Consider the following 25,713-nt stretch of genomic DNA (forward strand, 5'->3'; position numbering starts at 1 on the left):
ACATGTACTTAGTTACTATCCACCACTGCCCATGACCCTGTCCAACCCCCAGGGGGGATAGCTGTCCCGTTGTTAAAACACGAGTGTCCTTAGTTCCGCCACAGCGTACATTTACGGGCCGTCTGTGTTTACACTGGACTTAATGGATGAGACTTTGAGGTTCAAGGTACCACTCTGCTAGTAAAACAACCTCGGCCCGTTGCCTGTAAAAGAAGCATTCTTTTCTGACCGCAAGAACAACAGCGTATAGCCTGCAGCCAGACTGACTGCACAGCGTCTGGTATGCAGCACCTTGCTAAGAGCTGGAAGAAGCCACATCTCATTTAGTCTCACACACACACACACACACACTGGTAACATAAGAAGGAGGCCATTAGGGTAGTCTGTGAAGGGCGTCAAACGTTTGGCATATAAGGATGTGTGAAGCGGGAGAGAGAGATGGAGAGAAAGAAAGAGAGAGAGAGAGAGATACAGAGATAAGCAGTGAGATAAGTGAGGCGTAAAAGCTCTTTGAATGCCACTTTCAATCAGATAAAGGGTTTTTATGATGAAGTGAACACTGTCTTATAATGCGCTCCAACACGCATGTGTGTTTTCCTTCCCAGGCAAGATGTCAGAGATTTGGGAATGACTCTGGTAATTGATGCCAGGAAGAAGACTCCGTCGCCCCTCCTCTACAAAGCCCTGCTGATGGCTCAGGTTTGGAACGGCGTCAACACACACACACACACACACACACACACACACACACACACACACACACACACACACACACACACACACACACACACACACACACACACACACACACACACACACACACACACACACACACACACACACACACACACACACACACTTAAGTAAAAGTATCAATACTGCAATGCAGAAATACTCTGTTACAAGTAAAAGTCCTGTATTCAAAATGTACTTGAGTAAAAGTACAAAAGTATTGGCATCAAAATGTACCTAAAGTACCAAAAGTAAGTAAACATCTTTTGAAAATAGCAGATCTGCAAGCTCACAATGCACAAATAGCCGATCTACAAGCTCACGATGCGATGCATTGTGAGCTTGTAGATAGGCTATTTTCAAATATATATATTTTATATACCGAAATGTATATGGGGCTGAAGTGGTTAATGTATGTTTGTAATAATAATCAAAATTTACAAAGTAACTAGTAACTAAAGTTTTCAAATAATTGTAGTGGAATTAAAAGTATAATATTTGCCTCTGAGATTTAGTGGAGTAGAAGTAAAAGTACTGAAAACTGGAAATACTCTGGTAAAGTAAAAATACCTCAAAATTAAACTTAAGTACAGTACTTGAGTACATGTACTTAGTTACTTTACACCACTGCACAGAGAGAGACAGAGAGAGAGAGAGAGAGAGAGAGAGCATAAAGCACAGTGCCATCAAGCCGTCAACTCAGATTTACAGATGAGGAATGTCAGTGCACAGATGATTAGTCAACAAGGGTCTGGTTTCGGGGTGAAGCAAATCAGGCGTTTACGGTAAATGCAACATGATTCATCAGTGCAAGTTTGTTCAGGCTTTTACATTTCTAGTGAAAATAAAAATGAAGAAAAAATAAAAACAAAAAACACTAGGGGGAGATATTTCCATTTTTATACAAGTGGATATGTATGTAGGCTACTTAATTGATCTGGATCTGATTTACTAAGCAAGATCTATGTAGTGGATGAGATGATGGTGAAGGAAACATTTCATTTCATTGTGCAGTGTTGTTTACCCTGGCGATCGTCTTATTACAATATCTCAATCCTCAGTCGAACTGAGGATTGAGATATTGAGAATGTTTTATTATAGTGAACCGTCCTGTTTCTTATGAGCAGTGGTGTAAAGTAACTAAGTACATTTACTCAAGCACTGTACTTCAGTACACTTTTGAGGGTTTTTTACTTTACTGGAGTATTTCCCATTTTCAATACTTTTACTTCTGCTCCACTACATCTCAGAGGCAAATATTATACTTTTACTCCACTACAATTATTTGACAGCTTTAGTTACTAGTTACTTTGTAGATTTAGATTTAGATACATTAACCACTTCAGCCCCATATATATTTCGGCCATTTGAAAATAGCCGATCTACAAGCTCACAATCGCGATTCGACGCATTGTGAGCTTGTAGATCTTTTTTTTTTTTTTTTTTAATACATTATGAACTTGTGAAATGGGACATTCTGCACAATGAGTACTTTTACTTCTGGTACTTTAAGCCAATACTTTTGTACTTTTACTCAAGTACATTTTGAATTCCAGACTTTTACTTGTAACAGAGTATTTCTACACTGCAGTATTGATACTTTTACTTAAGTAAAAGATGCCAGTACTTTTTCCACCACTGCTTATGAGGATATTAAATCATGTCATGGTTTTTGTCATTGATTGATTGAATGTCCTTTATAGGAGCAGGCCCTCCATGCTGTCCACAGCATCCTAATGCTGGTGGAGAAAGACACGTGTCCACGACCTGAAAGACAGCCCGGCTTACAGGTCACAAGTATAGCCTGCACTTACACTACCACTTCTGTGCATTGTGATTTTAGTGAGACTATAATAACTGTCCTGACATCACGTCTTTTTCTCTGTCCATTATTAGATGGATGTGGTGACCTCTATGAAAGCCCTCAACAAAATGGTGGAGGTCTCCCAGTTAACATCTGACCTGGGCGGGACCTTCACTTATAGCCATGCTGACTGGATGCAGTTCCATCAGGTACGGAATAGTTTGATATTTTGGGCATGTTGTAGGCAAAAACTGTCCAAAAAGAACTTTAAAATATAAAAAATAGCATATCGTTGGTGTCGGGCAGAAACCAGCAAATTTTTCCGCTTTTGCATTTCTTTTCCATAAATCAGTGCCATTTTCACCTTTTACGTCTGTGTGTTGGTAAAAAAAAATATATAGAACCAATGAAAAGTATTAAAAAGCGCTTCTGACAAAACCAGCTAACTCCATCTGATCCTCAAACTTTCTGCTAAACCAGCTAACTCCACCAAAGGGGGGTGGAGTCATAGAGGTATAATATAACTAGAGGGCGGATTGCCCCGCCCCCAGCTATCATTTCAATGAATGTGCTCAGTGGCGTTTTGAAGCACCCGGAAGCCTGCCGGAAGTAGAATTATTGAGTCGTTTTTGGGCACACCATAGAGTTATGAGCATAAGCACTAGTGTCCTTTTTGCGTCCTACGGCAGCCCGTGTGTCAAGAAATGAACGCGAGATATTTATTAAAGTGGTTAACTTCTTAAAATGTGTAGGGCTCTTGTGGCTGCATGTGGTAGATTGATCTAATTTCCCTGTAGGACGTTTCTTTACAGCAAAATATCTATTGTCTTTTCCCCACCGGTCCCACACTCAGCCTCATTAACCTTGCAGCCAGGGAGTTGGTGGACACAGCTGTTCAAACACAGGTCACCCACTGAGGAGGATTCTGTACCCCCACGCACATTTAAGATTAATTACCACTGTTGTCTTTAATCCCAGGATGAGCTTTAGCAGCTCTTGGATGGGGACGGGGTTGGGTGAAAAAAAGAGAGAAAAAAATCATAATTCTACAATGATGGATTAGCTTATTTGTTATGCTAAAAAGCACCGACCTACAACTTAATGAGTGGGAGTGGATTCATTTATTTATTTATTTATTGCATAGTGAATTAGTTAAATAATGTTGTTGATTCACAGAAAACTTCATTAATCCAGTTCTTTCATGTCTTTTGCCATGGTTCAACAGCAGCCAACACTGTTACTGGAGACGAGGGTAGATTGTAAAAATCATTCAAACACGTGAACTCAAGCAATACACTTCCTTGTTGATCAATTTAGGGACTATTTATTAAAAACTGGAGATGAAATTGGGTGCCTGGAACCTACTTGATTAAATTGCTGTCTGGTCTACCAGTCCCAAAGAATACATTTGCAGATACTGATTTACAGTGGTCTAAAGTAACTAAGTACATTTACTCAAGTACTGTACTTACTGGAGTATTTCCAATTGTCTATACTTTTACTTCTTCTCCACTGCATCTCAGAGGCAAATATTGTACTTTTACTCCACTACAATTATTTGAAAACTTTAGTTACTAGTTACTTTGCAGATATAAATTATTACGTTATAAAACATACATCAACCACTTTAGCCCTATTTTATACCTAGGCTATTTGAAAATAGCCGATCTACAAGCTCACAACGCGTCGCAATGTGACGCGTTGTGAGCTTGTAGATCTGCTATTTTCGCCCCCCAGACTTACTGCATGGCCTCGGGTTAGCACTGCCTGCAGTTCTTCCAGTGGGCACCAGAGAGAGCCGATCAGCCGTTTTAGCAAATTTCCACCACCATGCCCATGATTCTCTTAAAATATGCAGCCATTTCTTTGGTTCACCTTCTCCTTTGTGTGATGCATTCAATTTATTTCAGAGACTGCTTTCTTTCATGGCTGACCTGCAAGGGGCAGACAGTCTGCTCCAGAGGGCTATTAAGAAAGTGGATGGCACAAAAACAATGAACACCACCCAGGTAATTCACAAGCCACTTCTCGGCTGAATTTAATTAGGCTGCTACAGATTTCTTCTTTTATTTGGGTCAGTTGTATAAACATGTTCCTACATTGTGATTTGCTACAGGACGTGCAGCTATGCATCTCGGATCAGAGGACATTAATGAAAGAGGTTCTGGAGGACACCCGATTGGTCACCCTGCAGAGAGAAGGCGGGGCCATGCTGGCCCGAATGAAGAAAGAGGAGTTTCGTTTTCCCCAGTCAGAGGACTACAGGTGTTGTTACCATGAACCACCATGTGAAAACATTTAAACGTTACTTTGTCTCCATGATACTGACATAATATGCATTCAAAACACCAATGAATTATGACGGTGTTGACAAGTCCCATCATTGAGTAGAATTAATTTAATCTAACACCATTGCTTTTATCTTCAAAGATAAGTTTACGATATTGCCTTTGGCTGTAATGCACTTGTTTTTTCATGAGATTGCATCAGACATCATGAGCATATACAAATAAATGCACCCTGAGGCTAAAACTCTGCAAGCACCAACATATCTTGTTCTACAGTACATCTCTCTATTGCTGAGTTATGAGCAATTTTCCCTTTGATCCTGACCTGGATTGTGACCTTTTGTCCCAAAATAAAGACAAATACCTCTATTGGTGCAAACCCTGCCTGCACCAACGGATCCTGTTCTATGTCACTCGATTGTGACCGTAACCTTTAAACCAACACTTTATTAACTCTTTGGGGCATACTGATCATTCAGTATAGGCATATGGAACCAAAGGGACCCTTACAGGTCCATTTGTACACTACCAGAGTTATGGGGGGTTGTGGCTTAATGCAAAACAAACTGGCACAGAATTCCATGAAAATCCAACTGTTCTTGATTTTGACTTTGCCCTTGATTGTGACCTTGACCTTTTAGACTCAAAAGTGAATCATCTGTTTGGGGGCAGCCTGCTTGGTTTCATTAAACATGCCCATTCATTCTCAGGCTACCTCGCTACCAATCAAGCATAGGAAACCTTGTAATACCTTGCCACACATTAGCAGGCAGATATTTAAGACAAACGTGATAATGATGTACAAAAATAAATGTGCAAAAACACAAGATTATGAATATTTTTGGAGGTTAATAACAATGCCAATACAGTCCTTACAGATTAAGTACGTGTTTCAGTTTACACTATACAATACATATAATTATACATTTTTAAAAATGTAAACGTCTATACCGGTATACACACACACTTGTGTTTATAATAGCCTTATGATTCCTCCCCATGCACTACAAGCAGAGTGTTACAGTACATACTGTTCTTATTGTTTGTTAATGTTGTTTCCCTCTATTCCTTCAGAGACGCTATGGAGTCCATGACAGTTCTATACAACCAGGTGGAGGAGAAGCTCCACACCCTGGTGATGCGCTCCAATGAGTCTCTGCAGTGCCTTGATTTCCTCTACAAGCTCAGGGAGATGGAGGGCCAAATCAACACGGTACCATAGTTCTTACCTTTGGTATGATTGGACTGTATTAGGCCCTGTATCAGCATTTGAAAGTGCATGTTGAGATATCTGTTGTCTGAAGGTCCTTCATCTTTCGCCACATATTACCTACAGTACACTACGCTCATAGATTTGAGGCATATACTAAACCAGTGGTTCTCAAACTTTTTCATGTCAAGGACCCCCAAAATTTTTTTGGCCGCGGTCCCCCATCTCAAATATTTTGTTCCAGGGACACCCAGAAGCAAAGATTTGACTTAGGCCTACACATGTTCGCTTTAAAAAATATATATTCAAAGGTTTGCACAAATGTTCAATATTTTTCAAAAATAGCAGATCTACAAGCTCATATGAGCTTGTATATCTGCTATTTTTTTTTATAGCCAAAGTATAAATGGTTAAAGTGGTTAAAATTATTGTGATGCTATATTAACACATTTTGCTAGGGACCCCCTGGAACCCCCCAAGGACCCCTGGGGGTCCCCAGACCCCACTTTGAGAACCAATGTACTAAACAATTGATTACAATTATAAATGTGTCTGATGTCCTGACAGCAGCAGTGGTGGTGGACAAAGTACTCAACTATAAGTAGATGTTGCTCAGTCAAATTTGTACTTGAGTTAAAGTACTGAAGTACTTAAGTATGATGTACTTTTTCCCTTTCTAGAAATGTTGTGGAGTCAAAAGTAAAATATTTGTCTTTGAAATGTAGTGGAGGCCTACTCAAAAAATGTACTTAATTGTACTCAAGTAAATGTACTTTGTTACTGTCCACCACTGGCTAGCAGCTTATCAATATATTACAAATGAGGCATTTAGCAGACACTCCTATAGTGCAAGACAGCCAGTGCATGAGAGACAGGAAAACATGGTTATCGTGCACACTGTCTTCACTTACAGCAAAAAAGTATTTTATTGCCAACTGACATTCATCAGGTATTTCTGATTAAGGGGTTAAAACTTGGTTGATGTGTGTGTGACTTGTTGTTGAGTACCCTACCCACCCAACATAAATCGGCATCCATGCCTGCAGAGATGGTGGTTGCAGAGAGGAAGGTGTTGTTTGCAAGGCATGTGGTTAGGTCATTTCTCAGTGCCATAGGCCTACAGCCTTCTTTGTGACCACATCCTCTGCTCTCATGAGAGAAGAGGATGTTTCATATCTCTGCTGTCCGGCAGAAACCAGCTAACTCCAAAATGTTCATTTTTCAGGAAATGAAAAAAAGTGGAGTTATGAGGTTTTGTTCATCATTGATAAGAAGAGCTGAATGGTGGAGCCTGGAGTCCGGTGGAGTTGTGGTGGTTTAGCAGAACATTTGAGGATCCAATGGAGTTAGCTGGTTTTGTCAGAAGCGCTTTTTAATGCTTTTCATTGGTTCAATATTTTTTTTACCAACACGCAGACGTAAAGGGTGTTCAATGGCCCTGATTTATGGGAAGAAATGCAAAAGCGTCAAAATGGAGTTAGCTGGTTTCTGCCGGACAGCAACGATATGTACCCACACCCACAACCGTTAACTTGACCTTGTCAAAACAAGATGACGCCGACATGCACAGTGGCGAACTTCACCCTGACAAAACAAGATGGCACAGAGACAAGTGGACTTGCTTGGTCTCCACACAAACAACCTCTGATTTCCTTTACTAACACATCTGGTCAAAATTCATGTCAGATCCTGTGGCCAGGTGAGACATGACCTTTGACACGGTCTAAATGTCTCAATAGAAGAGCAGGGAGACAAAATATAACCGCCCCAAATGTATAAGTTATATTGTATTAACATACTCTACCATACAGATTGGACAAAATTACGTTTTATTAATTAAAAAAGCCTGCAGAAACACCTATACAAACGAAAATAGAAATGACTGAGAAACCAGAACTAAATACATTTACTCCTTTACTGTCCACCACTGCATTTGGTTACCAACTCTCCATCATTTAGCTGGGGACCACCTGGAACCCCCTCAAGGACCACTGGTGGTCCCCCGGAACACTGGTTGAGAACCACTGGGTTAAATGAACACAGAGGATTTCATGTGTACAGTACCAAGCATCTATCTAAACTCCTCGAGGAGAAGGAACTGCTGACGCCAGGATAAAACATACTGTAGGATGGCAAGCATTCATAACTCTGTGTCTGTGTACCTTGCAGGTGGGAACATGGTTCAGTGTGGAGGGAGAGCAGACACTAAAGGACTCAAATATAACCGATAATGATTCCCTGGCGTCCACCGAGAAGGCCTTGCTGCACTTTGACAGCTTTCTCACACAGGCTAAGGTAACAGAGCGATCAATCAAAGGTCACTTACTACTGTATATATATGGCTGTTATTTTTACACAGTCAAATCCTCAGTGTTAAAGATGCAATCCATAACTTTTATCTGCGTCCTACCCGGGATTTGAACCCAGGTCTCCCACGCGAGAGACCGAAACCCTGCCAATATGGAATCACCGCTTGACCAGGGGAGACATTGCACTTATGAGCTTGAGGCATTATTAACCCATTAAGACCTGAGGCGATTCTTAAAAATGTTTTCTAAATGCTAACTTTTTTTTGAAAAAAAATAAAAATAAAACGTTCACGATTTTTCAAAAATAGCAGATCTACAAGCTCATAGCGCAGCACTCAGTGCCGCGCTATGAGCTTGTATATCTGCTATTTTTGAATAGCCAAAGAAATCTAAAGTGACACAGATGCGTTCCAGGTCTTAATATTAATTGTCAACCAGTAGGTACCTGACAACAGGGTCTACATTTCTCAATGGAAGAGTAGGGAGTTATATTAACATACCATACAGATTGGTTGAAATAAAGTCGTATTCTTTAAAATAAGTTCCGCATTGCAGCTTTCATTTAAATCTGAGTGTGTACAAATGTAACCATTACATAAGTGCGGTCTCCGAGTTACAAAATGGATAAATGAACACTGAGGATTTTACTGCGTACACAGTCAAACTTGAATTTAAAGAAGTTGCGATAACGGTTGAATTGACAGCAAACTTTTTCTCATCACATTAAAGTGAGTGCCGACAGCAACCTCATTTCCTTTCCCTTCTTCACGCTTGAAGGAATCTAAATTATATGGCACCCCAATTTGCATACAAATATAAAAAATAATAAATTACTCCTCCTTATAGTCAAGATCCTTGATTATCTGCTGAGGGTTAGGAAATGCAGGTGTGGCTTCACATTATGTCTCATCATTCATTGTTGCAGGAGAGAAAACAGCAGGCTTTGACCCTAGTGGCGGACACGGAGAACATTGTGGGCGCCCATGGATCCAGCCCCGAAACAGATGTTTTTCAGATCGTGGTCAGCACTTTCAAATCCAACATGGAGGAATTTCTGATGCGGTCAGAACAGAAACACAAAGAACTAGATAGAATGGTGCATCTGTACCGTTTCTGTGAACAGGTTGGTGAATAAAACCCGAAGTCGCATCAGAACCTGACTCTGTGCTTTTTCAATGTTAGGAATTCACTCATTCCTTTTTTATTCCCTACACATACATACTTTCCATATTTCCACAGCTTAGCTATAACATAAAAGATGAATCGTATCTCTTAGCGGCCGTGTCCACCGAGGCGTTTTTTTTCCTGAGCGCAGCATATGTTTTCAATTGTTTACAATGGGAGTGTTTTTTTCAAAACAACAGCAGCATGACGAAGCGCTAAGCGCCTTATTCTGCGCTGCACGTTCGCGTGTGGCGTTTTCGTCTGCTTGCCGAGAGTTGAAATACTTTCAACTCTGGGATTTGGAAGTGTTTTTTATTTATTTATTTGGCTATTCAAAAATAGCAGATATACAAGCTCATAGAGTGCCACGCTATGAGCTTGTAGATCTGTTATTTTGGAAAAATCATGAAAATGTGGCAAATCTTTGAATATATATATTTTTTAAGCGAACATTTGTAAGTCAAATCTTTGCTTCTGGGGGTCCCTGGAACAAAATATTTTGAGATATCTATTCTTTTTTATTTTATATATATATATATATTTATTTTTTTTATATCAAAAAACTGTTAGGATTTAGAAATCATTTTTAGAACCAGCCTCAGGTCTTAATGGGTTAAAAGCCACAAATCTCTCAAGAATGAAAAGTACAGATGAAAAAGTATTCACTGATTTCACTTTTCCTCCTCCTGTTCACTCCCTTTCTCTCCAGGCATCTGCCCTGGCCAAGGAATGCAGTCACTATCTGGAGCAGGTAGAGACGGGGTGTTACTCTGTGAAGGCCAGTCAAAGTACACTCAAGACGTACGAGGAGAGACTGGGTGGCGAGTTCTCCGCCTCACACTTCCAGGCAGTGAAAGCCAAGGTCTGCTGCTCTGGAGGATCGGGGGCCTCGGCGGGGACCAGGGTGTGGAATGCAGCCTGGGCCCAGTGCCAGAGAGTCAGGCAGTGTCTGGAGGAGCGGCAGCAGCGGCAGAAGAAAGCCCCAGATAAGAGCCAGAACCAGAACCAGCGGCAGGCCGCAGCTGCAGTCTCTCAGGGGAAAAGAAAGGCGTTGGAGAGGGATGATGAAGAATGGAGGGAAGAGGCGGGGGAGGCTGGTCTCTCTTTGGCCCGGGATTCAATCTGTCCGAAAGGCACGGCCAATAATTCAGAGGGGGGCCCGGAGGAGAGGGGGGTTGTTATTCCATCTTTGAACCTCCATTTGAAACCTGACTTGAAAGAGAAACGTGGAGCCAAAGCGCCACGGTTACCTAAAACACCGGCCAAAGATGAGCAGCACGTGATTCAAAATGACAATGATCGCGTAGAAACAAAATGGAGGCTCAGGGAGCACCACAGTGAGGCAGATCTGAGCAGGGTGGACTCTGTCAGCAGGGGGGGTGAGGAGGAGCTTCCATTGGGCCATGCCTTGGGACGGTCCCTCAGTGAAGGCTCAGGTACCAGCACGCGCCTGATGGCCGTTTTTGGCTTCTCCCCTTTGAACACGAGACACAACCAGTGTGAGATTTGGTCACACCCGCTGGTAGTAAGACACCAAACCAGCCAAAATTTGCCCATTTCCCGTCAGGACAGCTTCTGCTCAGGTCACTCGTGCTGTGAGTCAAATAAGGAAAGTAACGCAGATGAGTGTGGTCCCAAGGGATCTTCTGTGCCCACCCACCAGAGCCCTGGTGGCATGAGTGCCCAAGAGGCGTCATTAAGCAGCCACATGCAGATGGAACAAGATGCCATCAATGTTTTGTAAGTAACGAATGACCCATTTCCACATTTTTATCAAAGACCAAAAATGACACCATCCAATGATGCAGTCTGTAATTGGACCCAGTGAATTGCATAATCTATTTAATTTCAACACAAATCAGACATAATTAAACCTAAAGAACCACTTTATATATGTCAAAGGGAGAAATTCTGTGATATGCACACAAGTGACTAATGTCCTGCAATCACGAAACACTGACTCCCTCTATGAATGTCAATTGGTTTGTCAGCGGTCATCGCCATGCTGGCTTGTGGTGGACATATCTTTGACATGGACATCAAAATGAGTGGAAAATTATTGCCAGAAACACACAAACCTTTACAACTCTGAGAGTGCACAAATGGAACCAAATGGACCCATAGGGTCCATTTGCGCACTCTCTGAGTTATGGGGGTCCTTGAAAATAAAAAGTTAGAGAACCACTACCAGTGGACTCCTAATGTGTCATACATAGTGTCATAGTAAATAAGTGACATGCATAGGAAAACCTGGAGACTGAGACATTCAGTAATTGAGTCTTATGATCAAAATAATGTAAAAAACAAAAAAACAAAAATTTGCCACAGATAAGGCCAAGTCTATAGCCGGACACATTGATGACCCCTGCTAAATAAAATAACAACAACAGCTTCTTTTCTTTTTTTTGGAGGACCTCACATAGGCTACTTACATTTCGCTGCTTGTACCTGTATGGGTAGTATAGTGACAAAACAACCCTTCTTGATTCCTCTTGATTCTTGTTTTTATTTCCTGTTTGAAACAGGAAGTTGCAGAAGATCATGGAGGAGCTGGTGTCAACAGAGAGGGAGTACGTGAGGGCCCTGGGCTATGTTCGAGAGCAGTACTTCCCTGAGCTGGAGAGGCCTGATGTTCCTCAGGACCTCAGGGGCCAGAGGGGGAGCATCTTCGGCAATCTAGAGAAGCTCCACGACTTCCATCGACACCATTTCCTGAAGGAGCTGGAGGGCTGTGTGAAAGATCCATTTCGAGTGGGCCGCTGCTTCCTGCGACATGTGGGTCCCTTATATATACATAACATCATCATGATGAGTGATATTAATTGTTCTTAATAATATATTTAATTTCTTAATATTAATTTTGATTCCAATCACAGCTCCACATTTTGAATTGCATTAAAAAAAATCATTATTAAGAAGTATTAGTATTAGCCTAATAATTCTTCTCATCCCAAACACTGTACTTTATGTTTTTCATCACTCAAAGTAAGCAGAATTTCACAATTGTAAAATTTGAACAATGTTCTTGATAACCGACGTCATGAATCAAGCAGTGATTGTGGTTTCCGGTTCTAAATGAAAAAAAATTAAAACAGCTGAGAAAAATGTGTTCCTGCTATAGCCTTCTCAGGAATGAGGAGTCATTTCCCCTCCCAATAGCTTTAAGTATTCTTTAGAAATATGAAACAGCAAACAAATAAGATGCAGCTGTGAGTTGATATGGTCTACACAGTGTAGGTCATATTTTGGTATACTGTAAACACAAACCGTAGTACATGATTCACTGCTGGATACACCAGCAACATGTCACAACTCCCATTACGCCTATTCTGAAGAAAAGAAAGTCACAGAAGATTTTTTTTATTTTACAAACTAGGGGGAAAAAAAACCATTTTGTTTTCCTGTGAGTTTCCCCCAAATATGTTTATAAAAATTATAAGGTAATGTCTGTTGACCTATTTCTTGGGTGGAAACAAACAATACATGTCGTTAACCCATTAAAACCGGGAACGCATCGGGAACGCATTTTCAGATTTCTTTGGCTATTAAAAAAATCATGAAAATGTGTGCAAATCTTTGAATATATATATATTTTTAAAGCGAACATTTTCAAGTCAAATCTTTGCTTTTGGGGGTCCCCGGAACATTTTTTTTTGAGATGGGGGTCCGCGGCCAAATACATAGAATTTTGGGGGTCCTTGAAACGAAAAAAAAGTTTGAGAACCACAAGATTATAGCAACATACGTTTAAAAAAGGAAAACTGTTAGGATTTTGAAGACATTAATGGAATCCCCATGAAGCAAAGATTTGAGTTAAAAATATACATTCAAAGATTTGCAAAAATTGTCAAGATTGTTCTAAGAATTGCAGATCTACAACAGAGTGCCGTATATCTGCTATTTTTTTAATAGCCAAAGAAATCTAAAATGACACAGATGCTTTCCCCAGATTGAATGGATTAAAGGAAACGGCTGCTTTGTGGTGTCAAGCACACAGTAGCAACTGTAACTGATACACCAATGACATTATGAATGTTGTCTAATCTTCTCCTCTATGTATTCCCACTACCTCAGAGAGAGAGCTTTGCTCTGTATGCTCTGTACAGCAAGAACAAACCCCAGTCTGATCGTCTGCTCATCAATCATGGACAGAGCTTCTTCAAGGTAAGCACCGACCTTCAGCCCCCGTAGCTGGTACGTTCTTACACACGTCCTTCCACTGCACCGCCTTCCTTTATGAAACACGCATGTTGATTTGTCATTAAATAGAAGAAAGAGACAAAAAAGAACAACAAAGCAGCAATAGAGCTGTCATGTCTAATTTATACTCTGTAGTACGATGGTGTCGCTTGCTGACGAATTGATTTTCAATCTTTGTTAGCTTGAAAATCAGTTCTTGTCGGCAAGTGATGGAGTACAGCTCAAGAGCCTTAAATGATCTTCAGTTTTTGTTTCATTTTCCTTTAGTTAAACCTCACTTGTTAAACCTGTCCAGAGACCTTCAAATGTTTTTTTCTTTTTTAAAGATTATATTTGGCTTGTTCTGCCTTTATTGATAGAATACAGTAGACTGACAGGAAATGGGGAGAGAGAGATGGGTGAGTGACACACAGCAAAGGTCGTCGGGATCGGGAGTCGAACCTGCGACACAAGATGCTAGGGTTCTTATCACACAAAGATTTGGTGCCCCCCCTGTAGTAACTCTGACGACCCTCTAGGGGTCCTGGACCCCCTGTTGAAGACCCCTGCTTTAGTTAAACCTCACTTGTTAAACCTGCCCAGAGACCTGTCCATTTCAAATGTATTTTTTTACCTCCTTTTTTGACCGTTTAGGGTTTAAGTTTAAATACTTAAACCCTATTTACAGTACTTAGTTGACTGGAGTCCCCCAGGGCTCTATACTAGGCCCCCCTCCTGTTTTGGCTCTTCACAAACTAGCGTCACCGAAAATAGATGATCTACAATCTCACAACGTGTCATGTTGCGACATGTTGTGAACTTGTAGATCTTTTCGGCATAACGATCAACCCAGAATAGGGATGCTAGGGTTCATGTGGTTAAACTTAATCTGTACTCATTTATGACATTTGGTGTTTTCAACAACCGCACTAAAAACCTTAACTCTCCCTCCGCAGCAAAAGCAGTTACAGCTGGGGGATAAAATGGACCTGTGGTCGTACTTGCTGAAGCCAGTACAGCGGATCAGTAAGTACAGCCTGCTGCTCCAGGACATGGTGAGGGAATGTGGTCCTGGGCAGACCAAGGAGATGGCTGAGGTCCAGGCGGCTCTGGAAGTCATCAACTTCCAACTCCGACACGGCAACAATCTACTGGCGATGGACGATATCCACAACTGTGATGTAAGGGCCTTCAGAAATATTTATCAAATATTTTTTGAATGCCTGTCAAGATTGGTAGAAGAATGTGCAAGGTGTCAGGGAAGCGAAGATGATCTTATAGCAGAATTGAATTATGGGCATAGAGGCAGCAATGGGAAAATAACCTGCAGCTTGGTTATGGACTGGAGGAATGTTAAAGGAACTACACCATGAATTTTTACTTTTTCTTATTTTTTGGGTGTTTTTGGTCTCCCCTACCTCTCTTCTATCCCCAAAAATACCCCAGTTTGAACACTCAGGCTTTCACAGCAAATCTGGGTTTTTTTGTAAATTGGTCTCAAAACAGGCCAAACTGATTTGGTACAATCCCCCCCCCCAAAATATATATATATATATATATATATATATATATATATATATATATATATATATATATATATATATATATATATATATATATATATATATATATATATATATATATTATTTTATTTTTTTTTAAATTATTATTATTATTTTCTTTCTTATTTTTGTATTAACTTTTTCCACACAGAACCAGGAGATAACATGCATACAAACTGGCTCAATAGCGCCCGTGCCAAACAGGACAATGTGGTATTGCAGGTGAAAGTGCTTTATAAGCCAGAGAGAAGTTAGTTGGAATGAGTATATCTGAGGCTTGATTTAGGCTCAAACCTTTTGAAAAACGTTTCAGGGACATAAACCATATAATATTAAATATTTTTATTTTTATTTTTATTCATGGTGTATCCCTTTAATTTTTAGCTGATGATATTACATTACTTACTGTTAGGTAGGCTGCCTGGCAAATATTTTTAACTCAAATCTTTGCCTCTTACCAGTTACCACTGATATAGAAACATATGTTTTTTTTTTAAACTGTTAGGATTTAGAAGACTTAGAATATTTAGAATCCCCATGAAGCAAAGATTTGAGTTAAACATTTTAGCTTTAAAAATATATATATTAAAAGATTTAACCTAATTTTCAAGATTTTTCAAAAAACAGCAGATCTACAAGCTAATAGCTATGAACTTGTACAGGATATCTGCTATTTTTTGAATAGCCAAAGAAATCTAAAATGACGCAGATGCTTTCCATCAATGAGAAAATGAACTGCAGCTTGGTTCTGGACTGGAGGAATGTTAACTTTCAGCTGATGATATTACATTACTGTGTAGGTACATAATTGGCTGCCTGGTGTATATAGGTGGGGTTTATGTTTGTTATATGATATGTTCTCTGTCCTATAGGTCAACCTGAAGGAGCAGGGACAGCTGATTCGCCAGGATGAGTTCCTGGTGTCGTTCAGGAAGAAAAAATGTTTCCGGCACATATTCCTCTTCCAGGAACTCATCCTCTTCAGCAAGACCAAAAAGACAGATGTCGGGAATGAAACGTACATCTACAAACAGTCATTCAAGGTACACACATGTACCTGTATACAGTACAGGTGTATTTTGCTGCTACTGTCATTTGAATTATGGAAATATAGAATAAAGTAAATAATGTATGCAATGCGAGGGTGCGGATTAGCCATGGGACTCCCCATGTGACATCAAGTGTCATTAGTAGCATTCTTGTGTAGACAACATCCAGGACCTTTTCCCGTTGTGCTGTGAGTGTCCATTGATATCCGTTGATTACTACTGTAGCCACAAACAGCCACCTCTCTTGAGGTAATATCCCATCTCTCCTCACCCCGTACAAGGCATTCCAGGCAAGTGCCATCCGAACCTTTAGATCCTATCTCCCATCTCAGATTTCCCCACTCTCCTCATCCCTTACAATGCATTCCAGGCAAGTGCCCTCCGGATCTTTAGATCCTGTTATGTCAAGGCAATCAATCAATCAATCAAACAATCAATCAATCAAACAATCAATCAACCATTCTGCATGTCTCATGTAGTCTTTTCCAGAACTCATTCTCAATACGCTTGTCTTGTCTTGCTGTCCAGAGACCAGTTTTGGTTGAAAAGCACTAAACAACATACTAAACAAGCTAAACACCTGGACCACGGATATGCTACCAGGGTCATTCGGAATGACCCTGGTAGCGTATCCGTGGTCCAGGTGTTTGAGTCATTCCACAGGACTCATTCCTGTGTTAATTCATGCAGCTCACTTCAAGGGAAAGGCGCGCTCAACTCAGAGGACAGTCTTGAGGTAGTCTTGAATAAACTGGGTGCAGATTCTTGACAATATACGTAAAAGGAAGAAACATCCGCGCTCTCTGAAGAAGTTTAGGAGTCTCTTTAATAATGGTGAAGATCCGCAGCAGCAGTCTACCTACCAAACAGACGGCCGCGTTTCCGGCACGTCGGCCTTCCTCAGCGTTACTGAGTAGCGCTGAGGAAGGCCGACGTGCCGAAACGCTGACACGTCTGTGTACGGTAGCAAGGATATTTCACTTCTTATTTTTATTTGACTACCCACCATGATTGAAGCTACTGTCACGCTCATACTATAAACTCCTTATGAATTGTCTTTCAGACATCAGATGTGGGGATGACCCACAACAGTGGCGACAGCGGCCTGTGTTTTGAGATCTGGTTCCGCAGGAGGAAGAGCCAAGACACGTACGTTCTACAAGCTGACAGTCGCCAGGTGAAGGAGGCCTGGACCAAGGACCTTGAACGGATCCTCTGGGAGCAGGCTGCGCGTAACAGAGGTATGTACAAGTGTGCACTCTCAGTCACTTTCTCTCTCTCTCTCTCACACACACACACACACACACACACACACACACACACACACACACACACATAATAAATACATACTTAACGCATATAATTCTTGTATTTTACAGGTACATTTGACATTGCTTGCATGAGACAGTCTATAAGTTAATATGATAAATGCAGTACAAATTAGAATTAGGTATATTTGTGAGGCAAAAAAAATGTCACAGGCTGTTTTAATTAATTAAAATGTAATCTACTAAAGTTTGTAGTTTCAGTGTTTTCCATTGTCATGATTACAGTAACATCAAGGTCAAGTTTATTATGTTCCAAACTGGGAAAGTTGTGCTACAGAAGATTTAAGCACTCATAAAAGACACATTAAATATACATAAACAAGAACATAGACATAGTCATAAAACACCCACAAGATCCAGATCAGAAGTGTCCACAGCAGCAAGGCAACAACAACCACCCTCCCTCCCACCCTCCCACCCTTTCACCCCAATCGTAGACAGCAGACCACGACCTTGTCACCATAAGAACAGGTGCATACTCTGTACTTGTACAGTAATTGTTATATTTTAGAATATATTTTAGAATTATTTATATTTTAGAATATCTTATACTAGTGCAGTACCTGTTTGGAACACATGACTCTAAGGCAGGGGTCTTCAACGTTTTCAGGCCAAGGACCCCCCTAGCTGAGAGAGAGATGAAGCAGGGACCCCTCTATATTGTATAAAAGTTTAAGATTAAACTTCTTTTTTTTAACTTGGTCTGCTCTTTTTCCCTCTACACCTATACCTCTTTGCCAAAAATAGCCGATGCGAGGCGTTGTGAGCTTGTAGATCTGCTATTTTTGCCTAAAGTTCTCAGAATAGGGTGCTAGGGTTCAAGTGGTTAATGTAAATAATATGTTCATACCACTCAAAGATTTGGCGGCCCCCCTGTAGTAACTCTGAGGACCCCCTAGTGGTCCCAGACCCCCTGTTGAAGACCCCTGCTCTAAGGAGCAGAGTGGTTCTGGAGAACCGCTCAGCCAATTGATTTCACACTCGACACTGCCCTTCCTTTGTTCCTCGGCACTAAACCTGCCTATCGTGGGAAATCTATTGGATGAGTGGTTCTCAAGATTTTCGAAGGACAGACATACAGCGATGCCATTCTGTCATATTTTCTGCACACATGTGCATGCAAATTTAGAAAAGCGCTATATAAATTGCATGTATTATCATTATTATGATTATTATAACTCATACATAACTCATTTCATCCAGAGGTGCGCATGCAAGAGAGAGTGTTCCTGGGTATTGGAAATAAACCCTTCATGGACATCCAGCCTAGCGATGCAGCTATTAATGACAGAGCCATCAACTATGTACTCATGGGAAGAGGTAAGAAGAGGTTTTAAATGTAATTAAATGTATTCCCGTTGAGAATCGAGTACACTTTTAAATGAATCAAAACAACTAGGTTCGGATGTGTAAGTTCCTTCTGCAGACTATTCCGACCTGAGGATACAGAAAATCTGATGCGGTTCTATATTCCTCAATACCGCTCACTTTTATGGTTCTATTGACCAAACTTATTAAAAAAAACATTCCATTGTTCAGTACTTTGTTTTCAATTCATCTCTAATTCCTGTAACTGTAGGCTCTGAAACGTAGTTAGACCGCCATTATTGACATAGCTGGCTTTCTCTCTCTTGCATATCACTTTTTAAATGTTTTGATTTGATTACCATATCAGTCCCGTGGGGGAAATTCAATTTGCTGCTCATCCAGCTCCATCTGATGCATCTTGATTTGGTTTGTGCAGAGAGTAAATCGCTGTGTACCTATGGGATGCCAGGAGGAGGACTCCCTGTTATGCGACCAAATTCCATTGGCTCGGGGAGCACCTCATCTTCATCTGGCAGCCATTCGTCTTCCTCCTCTGGAAGAGGGTCCCTGTCCCCCATGGGGTACTTATGTGGGCCAAAGCAGAGAGTGTCAGCGGGGGGACCTGACGGATATGTTGCTCCACCCGGAGTACTGGAGGAGGAGGATGACCTGGACCATGAGAATGGGAGTCAGAATTTACTGAGTAAGTGGTACTGGCACTGAGATTCACAAATGCCCTGGGACGATAAGTTGGACATTGTCCACACCTGGAAACTGCCTACCGCAGCCACAGGTCTTGTACTGTTAACTGAGCAGATGCACGGAAGCAGTTGAGTGTTAGGTGCCTTGCTCAAGAGTTTTTAAATGTCTTAATGAGGGAGAGGGTCTAATTCCTATGCTTAGATTATCTTACTATTAGCATTCTTATGTTCTGGCAATTTTTTTTTTTAAAGATATTGTTTTGGCTTTTTGCCTTTTTTTGATAGATTACTGTAGGCTGACAGGAAATGGGGGGAGAGATGGGGGGGGTGACACACAGCAAAGGTCGTTGGGATTCGGGGAGTCGAACCCGCGACACGCTGTCAGGCTAGGATTACCAGCCTAGGTGCCCAGACGGTTACACCAACCGTCCGGGCCAGTACAGTATATTATCTTGAGGAACTACAGGATTACTGAGCCGCCAAAAATCCAGGGGATTTTTACTATGAAGCATAGAATAAGAATACTACTGTATGACACCACCTACAGTCGTCTGTGGATACGCCCGAAATGAATGATGATGAGTAATAAAAGATGAGTTTAGTTTGCCAGACTAAAATTAAACTGGGAATGGGAATATAATCCCACCAGATTGATTTTGTACAGTTCAGATGTTTTTATAGTGGTATCCTTTGGAGTCCGTTTGCCTCTTGTACTGAACACGATAACTGGACTGAATGTTGTATGTTCTTTTTTTATTTATCCTTTTTAACCCTTTAAGACTGGGAACGCATCTGTGTCATTTTAGATTTCTTTGGCTATTCAAAAATAGCAGATATACAAGCTCGTAGCGTGGCAAGATCTTCTATTGTTTTTAAATTGTGAAAATTTGTGCAAATCTTTGAATATAAATCTTTTTAAAGCGAATATTTGTAACTCAAATCTTTGCTTCTGGGGGTCCCTGTAGCAAAATATTTTGAGATGGGCGTCCGCGGCCAAATACATATTATTTTGGGGTTCCTTGACATGAGAAAGTTTGAGAACCACTGATGTAGCAATTTGTTTTCAAAAAACTGTTCGGCTTTAGAAGACATTTTGTAGAATCGGTCTCAGGTCTTTAATGGGTTAATGATCCAAAACAAAGTACTTTTTTTTAAATCATTCATTCATTCATTGATTCATCTCCTTCATGCCAGTGGACAGCTCAGAGTCTTCAGGAGAGAGTGTCAGTGGTCTCAGCAGCTCAGGACACAGTTACCACTGTGTCATCCCAGAAGACACAGAGGACCCCTCCTCTGTCTGCACCTCCTCCACCAGCAGCACCATAAAGGAGGTGGCGCTGCCACTTCAAACCGAGGCCACGCCACCACACATCCATAAACCACCAGACACCCCCACCCGGACCCCGGAGAAAACACCGCCTCCAGTCGCACCCAAGCCCAAATCCAAATCACCATACAAGACCACGGGCCCGCCCTGTGGGAAGGTGTGGGACCATAGTTATGAATCATTCAAATGATCAATATTTTCCTTATCTTACCACACTCATGATTAATTGCTTATGTGATGAAATGCTGTTGTTTTTCTTTGCATGTTAATACAAGTATGGTTTGATGTCTCTTTCAGGTTGAAAACCCTGCCGTTGGAAAATCCACTGAGGTTTGAAGTGTAAGACAAACTATGTAAGGTGTGTTTGACAAGACTAAATATTGTGTTTCTTTAAACATCATGTCAAATACTGCTTTTGTCACAGAGGTTGTCATATACTGTATGTGTGCAGCACCATAGAATTACATGTATAGAAGTGACATTTGCAGTCAAAGCCACGCTGTGCTTCTGTTGGTGTGGTATAAACATGGAAGAGGAAGTCATCAATTCATTGTGGCATCTTCAATATGAAGACACGCTGGCAACAGGTGTCATTGGGTCCCCCTTCAAAGTCGATGGTTGTGAACACATAAGGGTGCTTATAACCTATCTACTGTATACGTTTATATCTATAGTGTGCCCTAATGAAGAATGTACAGCGTGGTTAAATAATAGTTATGGTATCCTTTAAATTTCAATACTGATATCCATGTTAAATGGTCCACTCTCTTCCTACAGGCATGGAGACGATCCACGAAGAGTGAAGAGAATGTCTCGTTTGTTACTGTGTACAAGGGATTATTCTAACCTACTGTCATTGTTGTAATAATGTATACTGACTGCCACTGTAAGCCATTACCACTTAAATCTTACCACTAAAACCAGAGAAATGTTGAAATGTACTGTATTTTGAACATGCACAAACATTAACGTTGAAATGAACACATGATGTGCTGTAGTATATAAAGCAATCTAGTTTAACCACTTTAACCCTATAGTGTCCCAATTGTTGGCACGCCATTATAGGCACACCCACCCACACACACACACACACACACACACACACACACACACACACACACACACACACACACACACACACACACACACACACACACACACACACACACACACACACACAGAGTAAATACATACGTTTAAAGTGCTTGTAGATCAACTATTTTGAGAATGACTTAGAACATTTTATATGGTTACAGTAAGTGGTTAATAGTGATATGCAAAGCGTCATAGACGTGGTTCAAAATAAGACATTGAAATAACCAGTGAGCTCACTGGTTACTCATAACCCAATGCCTTAAATCTGATTTATTCTTACAGTATTTGCCGCGCCAGTGTCTCATCACCGGAAATAGCCGTGCCGTGTTGTGAGCTTGTAGATCAGCTGTTTTCGGTGTGAGACACAATATGCAGCTCTGTATTCACAAGTTTCCTGGGGCATGGTGTTGGTGGGCATCACTTCCTGTCGACTTGATCAGGTATCAGGGATCAAATCGACAGGAAGCGATGCCCACCATGCCCCAGGAAACATGTGGATAGATTGTGTACAGTATGTACTGTAAATGAAAAATCCTGGTCGAATCAATTGTTTCAATGAGTTTTATTAGGTTTTCATGACGTGTCCCATAGAATAACTGCACAGTGGCAATGCTGTACAATAATAACCAATTGCCAACTACATGGTGTCTTTTCCTATAAAACATTTTCCATTTCACTCCTATCATTAACAATATTAATGCATACATTATATGAAATATTATGTTTCTGTTTTCTGCAGTTGTGTGGTTTAATGTTTGGAATATGGAATACTTTTTCCATTGATAAGGCTGATAAGGTATGTGTGATCCCCCCCCTCTCCTTGACAGTGAGTAGATATACATATTATATCTGAACACCAGTATTAGGAGCAGATATAGTAGCACATACCCACAGATATCTTTGATTCATTATTTATCCAGATTATTATTGGAATGCCAATTAATATAGAGATAATGAGTTCACCCATGCCTAAATTATGATGCCAGTTTTGTAAACAGACCAATATTGATAGATTATTTTCCCATAAAAGGACATGGGTAAACCAAAAAGCGGCTTCTGGACTTTTGGAAAAACAAAGTTGTTCTACTTGCCTTAATTGTTGCTAAACAACTAAATAATTCAAAAGGTCTAAAATCATCCCTCAGTTTTATCTTTACAACAGTTTAAAAAAGTCTATGAAAGCCTTGTAATGATGTTTGGGCATTTGTATGGTAAACATTTACAATTATGTAAATGTGAATTTACAATTATGTAAATATTTCAAACATGTTCTTTAGCATGTTCAGTTTACAAACATGACCTTGTTCTACCTAGCAGTCATCGTGAATTTTGTGTGAAAATGTAAACAAAATATCTCCATAAAATGACTTTTGTGACTATAGTTGCCTTTGTAGAATCATTGTTGTTACTGATATCTACAATGATTTTGTTTATATAAAAAAGGAAGTGCTTATAACCGTATTACAGTGTTATGTTTTTACTCTCTTCTCATTAAAACATATTTTTTAATTTTGAGGACTTTATTGTCTGGAAGTGAACCTAAGTCAGATTTTTACCTGATCGCATGACAGAGATAATATATATTTTTCATGTTTTTCAGTTGAAAATCTGATATTTTAGTTCATAAATTAGAGGATAAATGAGGCTTAAAGTTGTATAACTAAAATAGCCTTGCTTGGCTGAAAAAAAAGAGAGGCTACATTTTCTGCTCTGCGTGTTACGACAGATGTATGGCTTTGGTTGTATTCTTGAACCACTAAATTCTCTTCCTTCTCTGCCGGCTCTCGAGCCAAGCTTCTTGTTTGTGATTAACTGTCTGCCCCGAGTGCTTCAAACCACTTGGCTGCCTTGTTCTGCTGATATATTGATATAATAGCATCACAGTGAGGTTTTACTGTCTTTTCATAGACATATAATTGGGTCTTGTTATGTCATCGGATGTGATTGTCTGGACAAAAACTCTTTACGATTGTAATTTTATTGATGTGTCAGTCATTATATGAAACTAATCGTGCGTTGAACATGGGGTGATTAGCCTGAGGCAGGCTATAGGTTTACTATAAGCAATTAAGGAGAGCACATATTATCCACGGCTAATAATCCAACAGTTATTAACTACTTTTGTCAGTAGACATTGTAGTTATGCCCCTTGCATAATTATTTGCATAAGACTGAAAAAAGGGGAAATTGCATTGAATCCATTTCACCCATTTCCATATTTGTCATGTCACTTAAAGTTCACATTCCAAGACATGTTTCCCATGCAAAAGTGTAAATTAACACGACAGGATCTGCAGCATCAATCAGAAGACTATACATGTGCAGGGACATGCACAGACATTTTGGCTGCAGGGGCTCATACAAAAGAAGTCACTCACCATTGTCTCGCGAGCCAGACTGTTGTCTCCCGCAATTTCCAAATGCTTCCGTCAGAGTCAGAGATTGTGGAATAGTTGTGGCTACGCGAGACTACTCACTCTACCAACACGCACTATTACCACGCTGTCGTCACACCATAGCCACGCTATTTGAACACACTCCTTTGTTGTTACATCTATAGGCAAATGGCTGAAAAACGTATCCAGGGTCAGGGAGGTGTGAAAGATGTTTATCAGTGCTTATGCTGCTTCTTGCGGAAAACACACTGCCATGCCCAAATAGCCTACACATTTAAACATCACATTTTTAGAAAACTGGCTATAATGGGAAAGGGTTTGATCAATATACTTCCTATTATCACAATGAAAGCTCATGCAGTGGTAGAAAAACCTAAGCAGGAGAGTAAGTATGAGTGTGTGGACGAAGTAGCCTACTGTGTGAGGAAGATGCTTGTGGAAGACGCATTGACCAGGAGTTATCAAATAAGACCCAAATATGGGTCTATCTACCTCAATCTCAATGTGAGAGAGATAGAGAAAGTGAGAAAGAGAGAGAGAAAGAGAAAGTGAGAGAGATAGAGAAAGAGAGAGAGATAGAGAAAGTGTGAGAGATAGAGAAAGTGAGACATGATTTCTAGAAAAAGAGAGAGAGATAGAGAAAGTGTGAGAGATAGAGAATGTGAGACGTGATTTATAGGTATAACAAAATACATCAATTTCCCCATAAGTTCATTTGACCTAGTGTAAAACTCATAATCTGCCTCTTGTGTCCAATCACTCCCCTGTGGGAGGCATCTTCTCTCCCTTCATGGTCACTTTCCCCGACGTGAAATTACTGTTTGTTAATCATGCTTAGATATCTACTTCACTCATTGTTCAAGGTTTTAAAGATGTCATATGAAGACTTATTTTTTTACATCAATTTATTTGTATTAAAGGTAGGGTAAGGGATTTTCTTTGGTTAAAATAAGTGTTAAATAGCTCTGTATTCTGATAGTACTCATTGCTATAGAGTGTTTGTTCAGTAAAAGGAGTCTCCTTGTTTCTCCGGCTCTTTATAAAACAGAAAATGCATTTTCGTTTCAGTTTCAGTTTCATTTCCAATTTTATCCAATCAGGATAGAGAACTCAATCAGGATATAGATTAAACAAGTGAAATTGGAAGTGATGACCCTAAGAAATGAGCAGACAAAATTGGAACTGGAACCCTATAAAAATTAAGCTTAAAAATTGGCACTTTCTCCTGATTGGCTGAGATTTTGACACCTACCGGAAAATG

At 40.3% G+C, this 25,713-nt stretch overlaps 1 protein-coding gene across 2 annotated transcripts in view; it reads left to right on the plus strand.

Annotated features, from left to right (window-relative positions):
• Positions 1-23,517, plus strand: part of quob (quattro b) — a 46,748-nt gene extending 23,231 nt beyond the window's left edge. The window contains exons 6-25 of one of the 2 annotated variants that reach the window (XR_013932710.1): positions 606-699; positions 2,436-2,522; positions 2,629-2,745; positions 4,447-4,545; positions 4,653-4,801; positions 5,899-6,037; positions 8,204-8,329; positions 9,269-9,466; positions 10,217-11,247; positions 12,033-12,282; positions 13,582-13,671; positions 14,643-14,867; positions 16,121-16,291; positions 17,361-17,538; positions 18,829-18,945; positions 19,370-19,636; positions 20,829-21,118; positions 21,259-21,319; positions 21,739-22,445; positions 22,543-23,517. Coding sequence is in view for 1 of the 2 variants with exons in the window: in XM_080422388.1 (XP_080278514.1) it covers positions 606-699; positions 2,436-2,522; positions 2,629-2,745; positions 4,447-4,545; positions 4,653-4,801; positions 5,899-6,037; positions 8,204-8,329; positions 9,269-9,466; positions 10,217-11,247; positions 12,033-12,282; positions 13,582-13,671; positions 14,643-14,867; positions 16,121-16,291; positions 17,361-17,538; positions 18,829-18,945; positions 19,370-19,636; positions 20,829-21,118; positions 21,259-21,297 (3,667 nt within the window). In the remaining variant the exon portion in view is untranslated. Of the gene's footprint in view, positions 1-605; positions 700-2,435; positions 2,523-2,628; positions 2,746-4,446; positions 4,546-4,652; positions 4,802-5,898; positions 6,038-8,203; positions 8,330-9,268; positions 9,467-10,216; positions 11,248-12,032; positions 12,283-13,581; positions 13,672-14,642; positions 14,868-16,120; positions 16,292-17,360; positions 17,539-18,828; positions 18,946-19,369; positions 19,637-20,828; positions 21,119-21,258; positions 21,320-21,738 lie in introns of both variants that reach the window. The other variant, XM_080422388.1, reaches the window with a different exon arrangement.
• The last annotated feature ends 2,196 nt before the right edge of the window (positions 23,518-25,713 follow it).

The sequence above is a fragment of the Gymnoscopelus braueri genome (genome assembly GCF_963280865.1).
Source record: "Gymnoscopelus braueri genome assembly, chromosome: 3".
In the NCBI taxonomy this organism is placed as follows: domain Eukaryota; kingdom Metazoa; phylum Chordata; class Actinopteri; order Myctophiformes; family Myctophidae; genus Gymnoscopelus; species Gymnoscopelus braueri.